The following is a 7005-nucleotide window of genomic DNA, read 5'->3' on the forward strand; positions in this document are numbered from 1 at the left end:
AAGCACCGTGATGGATAACTAACTATATATGATATGGATAACTATATATGTTTTGAATTTGAGATTAACAATTGCATACTGATACCACAATCACATCTCATTTGTTTTCAGCATTTATCTTACCCAAAACATTATTAGAACATAACCAAAACATTCCCCAGAGAGAACAAATGAATGTGTTAAAACCCCTCTTGTCAAATACAACTATATTTCCTAACACAACAATGCAAACTGGTCGGTCTATTTTGACGTACTAAGAGTCAAATTTCCAAAGATGACCAAAGATTGCATTGTTATTGCACATGAATAACAATGCCTATAGCAGCTGAACCAAGCAAAGTTGTACTTTCTAGCACAAAAATGAATACCAGTTGTCTAAAATGTGCTGTCATTTGACCAAATATGCATAAATAAAATAAGAAAATGGCTATTACCTTAAATCGGTATGCTGTGGGCGACGTCCCACTTCGGCATATTTCATTTATTCTCAGACAGAAGCTGCGCGTGAGGTGAGCCGTGTCTCGAGCCCAGGACACGTCATGGCTGCTCCCTGCAGTCAGATAGGCGTCGGTATTTGGAGACGTCAACGTTATACCTGTCCTTTGTGGTCAATAACACACACGCACACTTCATGATGAGTGCATGAAACCATTGGTTGGTTTTGAGTAGCACGGGGCTGAGAGAGAGAGAGAGAGAGAGAGACGAGAGAAGAGAATAACCCACTTTGAGAGAAAGGTATGCTCTGTTTAACACAAACGATGACACAGAAACCCAAATGTTAACGAAAAGGCTCACTCAGAGTTGGTCACCAGTCAGAGATGGTCAGGCCAGTAGGATATCGGTGCGTTTCCCCTTTTTATGTATTTATGGCATGTCATTAAGTCTAGCTGTCTAGACAGGGAAAAAACACATTATTCGCCTGCAAACAACCCGTGGGCCTTCCCTGCTAAGCTCGCCCAGCCCCCTGTTTAGTATTCACGCGCTGCTCTGATGTCAAGGTCAAAGTGGCTGGCTGCATAGTCACGGTCAAGGGTAAAGAGGTGCCCCAGACGTCAAACACCGCAATTTATACGCTTCGCATTTGCTTACTACAATTTCAAAGAAGCATTATCAGGTTGACCAATGAAGCATATGGCCACAAGTAGTCCTGTGGGTAATGGTGCGTAATGTTTCAAGAAACGGAGAAAAAGGCATAGTGTTATTTGCTTGATGTTTGGTGAGTGGTCCCATCTCTCTGTGTGTGTGTGTGTGTGTGTGTGGTGTGTCCTTTAAAACCAGAAATAAGCCTGGTAACAACAAAACAAATCTAAGAATATCTACAGTATATTGGTTCTATAAAATAGGCCTAACAATGGCGGAGACGATGATACTATAACTGCTTCAATACATTTACAGAATGAATAGGTTATGGACTTTGGACGGAATTCTATAGCTTGGAATACGGGCGTGTGAACCAACTTTAAGCAGAAATCGCTAAATGAATTTAAACGCAAGTTTATATCCAGTTTTAGGCGCAAAATACTTACTTTACATTCCTTGAGAAATTATAACTAACATATGACATATATATGACACATACACTATTACTCAAGTATAGGAAAAGGTATTTCGGAGGCCCGTAGTCAACCTGAAAAAGCAAGTCAATATCACGAGTCACGAGTAACTTCGGGTAAATCATGGAGAAAGTCTCCTCTGTTATGGAATGCTTCGTTATTTCTAGGGTAAGGAAAACATATGTGGATGCATTAAGCTGCTGTAAGTCTATGGATTTAGTGAAACTGAACTACGTTACTTTAGCATGAACTTGGATTTAAAGAATATAGCCTAGCTGTCGAAATATCAACATTGTGTGTGCGTGTTTTTGTGTGTGTTTGTGTGTTATGGAATATTTTATTTATTCAGGGTATTGTGTTTCTTTAGGAAGGTAAGAAGACATTAAGACATTGTATGCCTACATTGCTTTGATCTAAATGTAGGTGCGCATGAAAAACCAAATATAGCCTATCGTTGATCGTTTATTCGTTTGCTGTTCAATACCGAACACGAGGCTAGCGAATACTGTTGCTGTGTCCTGGTACATCTGGTAAGCAGACGTTTATATTATATTGAGTTGAGTTAGAAGGAAGTAATTGGAAGAATCAGAAAGACGTCGTAATCTCACATTGCAAGCCTCCACATTAAACTTTGTGGAAAGTTTAATTCTCTACTTAAACAACAGTGCAATATAAACGTATTATACAGGCCTGTATTAGGTGGGCCTATTACATAAGCCTACCCATACAACCTATCCTAAGTTAACGCGTCAAAGGATACACAGTTGAATATGAATCATTTTTGTCCTATGGATCTCCTAGGCGTACATGTACATTTCATACATGTCTATCCAAAGCACGTATACACATATATCCTCTTCTATACAAACGGTTCGTCAATACCAGGGCTGTTCAATGTCAGTCCTGCTTGTTGGACTGGCCACGAGGATGTCAGACAGAATGCACTGCAAGCTAAGTTCCAGTGATATGATTACTTACTACAGGCGTCAGGAAAGAACCACAATATTTAATTCATGATATTTCAACAAATAACCTTGTTTGACCGGGGTGAAAATATTGAAATTATGTTAATCATCATCATGTCTTTATGAAACATGTCACCAGTATGTTTAAAACACCACAATACAGTGCACAAGACTGTCTGCTTCCAAGGCACCTGAACAGCTCCTAATGATCTGTACTGTATATAGCCCACTATAAACAGAAAACAAAAGAAAACGAATGTGCATTTATGTGTAATATTCACGGACTTTAATTGCTTACAATCATTCAAGTTGCATGACATACATTATCCTTCACTGATAAAGGAACACATAAAGAGTTTGAGACATTCCAATTTACAGCCCTGTCATACTAGAGAATATGCATTAAATAATGAAGGCATTGCACTGTACATGTATAACAATAGCAGCCTTGCTTTTACCCTATTAACAAGAAAGACAGAAAAGACAGGAGGACAACATATATAGCTTCTGAAATCCGGAACGGGAGCAGTTTTAAAGAACCATTGTATCATCCTTCGCCCCCGCAAAAACCCAGTCTGTGAGTTCTTGGCTGAAGAAAATACATCTCATTGTTTTTTTGTGTAGAATTTCGAGTTAATTGAAGTTATCGTTCTCCCTGACAAGTTTATGTCCATATTTCAGTTAACTTTCTGTTGATGACATGAGGAAAATATATTGTTTTCATCTGGCTGTCTGTTGGATGAAAAGTCTTGGAAATGTCAATATTCCTCGTGAGATTGATTTGAGAGAAAAAAACACGCAATCCTTGTGTCTTTTTGAAATACAAATATCGTTTTAAATATTATATATTTATATATGTACATTCATATAAAACAAAGTTGAACTGATTTCTCAATATTTTCACAGTTTTTAGAGCATTTCTTTCTCTAAATCGAAAAAATAGGGTTTGTAGCGTGGAGTGTGTGGACCATTGGAATTTAATTGAAATACACTGCCGACGTGTTCTTCTGGCTTGGTTGTCGCTAAGAGGTAAATCATGGATTGGGAGATGGTGGGATGGATATCAGTTGCAGTGTAGAATGGGCCGGGAATCTATCAAGTAGTATGCATATGATTACTAGTCTTGGATTTACTGACAAATTTCTTCTCTTTCACCCGTCGGTTCTGGAACCAAATTGTGACTTGGCGCTCTGAGAGGTTGGTCCCGGCAGAGATGCGTCTTCTCTTGTCTTTGGTGATGAACTTGCTGCCAGCGTACTCTTTCTCCAGCTCCTTCAGTTGGAGCTTGGTGTAGGGAACCCGCTTCTTACGTCCACGACGGTAGTTACTGACCTCAGGCTGCGAAGGGACTACGTCTGGAGAGAAAAGGAGATATGTATTACGCAAACACATTTCCCACCACTATTCACTAATCTGATTAATTCAAATGTATTTCATGTATCAATATGTGTGTAATGGAGATGCCTTTTATGTCAAAAATACCTCATAGACATTAGATTCAGCCTAATAAATTATATATGGGCGAAATTTAAACATGACGCGCGATATTTTTGGACGCACAATTGGTATTTACTTTTTTATTGGTATACGTTTTTATCTATAAGCTTTCCTCCTTGATGTTCAAATACAAGCATATATCAAGCACATTGTTATATATATTTAGCTAGGTACGCGAGGTGTATGAGGTATTAGAACATATTTTATTTGATTTACAGGCACTCAGTATACATGACAAATTCGTGAAATATTTTATTTCTTCAAAATATAAGAATCTTGATCCGTAATAAAGATATGAACGACACAGAAATGGGCCTTGGGGGTCGATACATCGTTTATACCTCCTTGTATACATCGAAAAAAGGATGTAAGTATAGTATTTTTTCACATTTTTATGAGAAAAACATGTTTAGCCTTGCTGATGTACACAATGTTACCCCCAAATACTTAACGATGTTCATATAATACTCACAATGTTTATGGTTTTGAAATAAATATATAAATATATCAACAATACCTATTTCAACAGTGGACATTTCATTGCGTAATTATGCAGGTATGCCCTGGATCTTTGAAGATGTTTGGTATTGTACTGTGATGATGCGATGAGCACTTACTAATCAAGAACCCGTTGACGCGCTCACCCTTTTGCATAACATCTGACGTTTGATTTAAGTTGGGAATTGGGATGTGACTTGAGCTACCTATGAGTTAGGATTGTCTGGCTTGCTCAAAAAGTTGTCTATAACAGACCCATAGGCTACACGTGTGTGTGTGTGTGTGTGTGTGTGTGTGTGTGTGTGTGTGTGTGTGTGTGTGTGTGTGTGTGTGTGTGTGTGTGTGTGTGTGTGTGTGTGTGTGTGTGTGTGTGTGTGTGTGTGAGAGAGAGAGAGAGAGAGGGAGAGAGAGTTTTGTGTGTGTGTGAGAGAGTTTTTTTGTGTTTGTGTTTGTTTGTGCGTGTGTGTTGTGCGTCATGCGCGCGCGCTCGTCGTCCGCGTGTGTGTTTTTGAGGAATCTCCTGGAAAAGGAGGCAAAATGGCGTGAGGGGAGAGCTAGCTAGGGCAACAACTCCTCCGTGTCCGAAATGCAAATACACATTTCACCAAGACGATAAAACCTTGTGGTTAACTAAGCACTCTAGTAAACACCGTGTAAACAGCATACTGGACGCTTATGGACCGTGTTTTCTTTATCAAATATCAGACTAGGCTATGTAGCCAATACAAAAGGATAGCTTGTCTTTCCAAAAGCCATTGAATTATAAATACTTATGAAATACTTATGCAACACAGTATTTTAGTCAGATATTAGATGCTTTGGTCATGGGCGAATGGAACATTGATTCTCACATGCAAAACGCGCCCTCGCGAAACATTGGGCGCTGTTGACAAAGATTCGGCAGAGATTTATTGGCACAATCCAAACAGTAGCCTAGCTTGCTTTTATAATACAAGCGGCAAAGGTATGTTGTTATGCCGCTGCATGACTGACTACCTGGTTTAAGCACTATGGTATTCATGTTGTGACTTGTAAATAACAAAGCTGAGACTAATTGTTTTGTTTCTACAATGCGCGTTTATGGTGTTTATCACCAGATACATAAAATCACACCGGGTAAGCTATTTTCTATGACGATAGATTTTTCAGCTGTGATTTCAACTAAAGCACAAACCATGGCGTTGAGTTAAATTGAAGGACGTGACATTGATTTTGGCATATTGAAGCGATCAGCCTCATAACCAGCCAACCGCGCCAACACTTCCCCTGTATGGATGAAAATAGCCTACCATGCCTGACTGTCATTTTCATTACGCTGTGAAATTTTGCACAAATATTACGCTGTCCCTACAGAATGTATCAAATGGATGCTATACATTGTCGTTTATATATAACTCTACACACAACACTTGACATAAAGGCTTAGCCATGGCTTTGGTTTGCCACATGGTAAATTATAAGGCTACGTTATGATGAGGAAACCATTGCATTTAATGATAGGTAATAACAAGGGTGGGGGTTATGACATTTAAAAAATGTTTAATTTCATACCTGGAAATGAAGATTTCCAAAGATGAGTGGACTGTGTTTGCTCCTTGGAACAGTACACCTGCCCATCCCAGCCATTCGACAGAGCCCAGTGCTGGTAGCCCTCCATAGGAATCAACGCGTCGTGCCTGGGTTCGGGGTGGCTGATCCCGGGAACCACTGACATATCTAGATATCCAGGAACCGCTTGGTATGAGCTAGCAAAACTGGGGTAGAAGGCGAACTCTTTCGCCCTGCTAGACAGCTCTTCGGTGGGCAAAGCGGTGCTGGTGGGGTCGCCATATTTCTCTGCAGGGTGGTACGAGCAGGGCTTCTGCTGCAAGTTCACGTTGTGCGAGTGAGATAACCTACAACCGTAATAAGGGTTTCCAAACGGATAACCGTAGCTCAGAGATGGACTGGAGGAGGTTTGGGGAGCAGGACACTGTCGGCCGGTGTCTGGGGAAGAAATATCCGAGTACATAGAGCCCTGATGGGTCGCTATAGTGCCCGAATGTCGCCCCAACCCAGGGTGCGACATTAGGTCCCTGCAATGGGTCGCCGGGCAATTCCCGCTCAATCCCTCCATTGTTTGGTTTTTATTCGGATTATTTTCATTCGGGCTTTTTTCATAAACGTACATCAAGGTGTCCGCCCAGCGTGGATGCAGAACCAGTGAAGTTGTCATATCAGGGGTTGCGGATGCTTTTTAAAAGTCGACTACTCCAAGACGGACACCTCATTTCCAACTAGATATTACGCGAGCGCATGCGCAACCATGACCCCGTGTGTCCAGTTCGTTATGGTTCTGACACGTGATATGCTAACCAGCCCGAAGAGATTCAGGCTTGTGAGTGGGGGGAGAAAATCCCTATAAACAACTAGCAGCTCAAGTTTCATCGCTTCTTTCTGGGGAATACAGGGTCCTATCATTGGCTGAAGTCACATACGCGAACATCTTTAAA

General features: G+C 40.5%; 1 protein-coding gene across 1 annotated transcript; it reads right to left on the reverse strand.

Moving 5' to 3' along the window:
• Positions 1-3613: 3613 nt before the first annotated feature.
• LOC139416792 (homeobox protein Hox-C13a-like) lies at positions 3614-6728 on the reverse strand. The gene is made up of 2 exons (XM_071165859.1): positions 6065-6728; positions 3614-3873 (listed from the first exon to the last, which is right to left on the reverse strand). Exons 1-2 carry the CDS (start codon positions 6726-6728, stop codon positions 3614-3616), a joined length of 924 nt encoding a protein of 307 aa, XP_071021960.1.
• Between the last annotated feature and the right edge of the window lie 277 nt (positions 6729-7005).

This window comes from Oncorhynchus clarkii, chromosome 9 (genome assembly GCF_045791955.1).
Source record: "Oncorhynchus clarkii lewisi isolate Uvic-CL-2024 chromosome 9, UVic_Ocla_1.0, whole genome shotgun sequence".
In the NCBI taxonomy this organism is placed as follows: domain Eukaryota; kingdom Metazoa; phylum Chordata; class Actinopteri; order Salmoniformes; family Salmonidae; genus Oncorhynchus; species Oncorhynchus clarkii.

Bases quoted from the DNA above. Each gene is read 5' to 3' on its own strand.
- LOC139416792 (XM_071165859.1), bottom strand. From the start codon at position 6,728: ATGACAACTTCACTGGTTCTGCATCCACGCTGGGCGGACACCTTGATG. The intron at 3,874-6,064 runs GTATGAAATTAA...TTTTCTCTCCAG, and splicing joins TTGGAAATCTTCATTTCCAG to ACGTAGTCCCTTCGCAGCCT.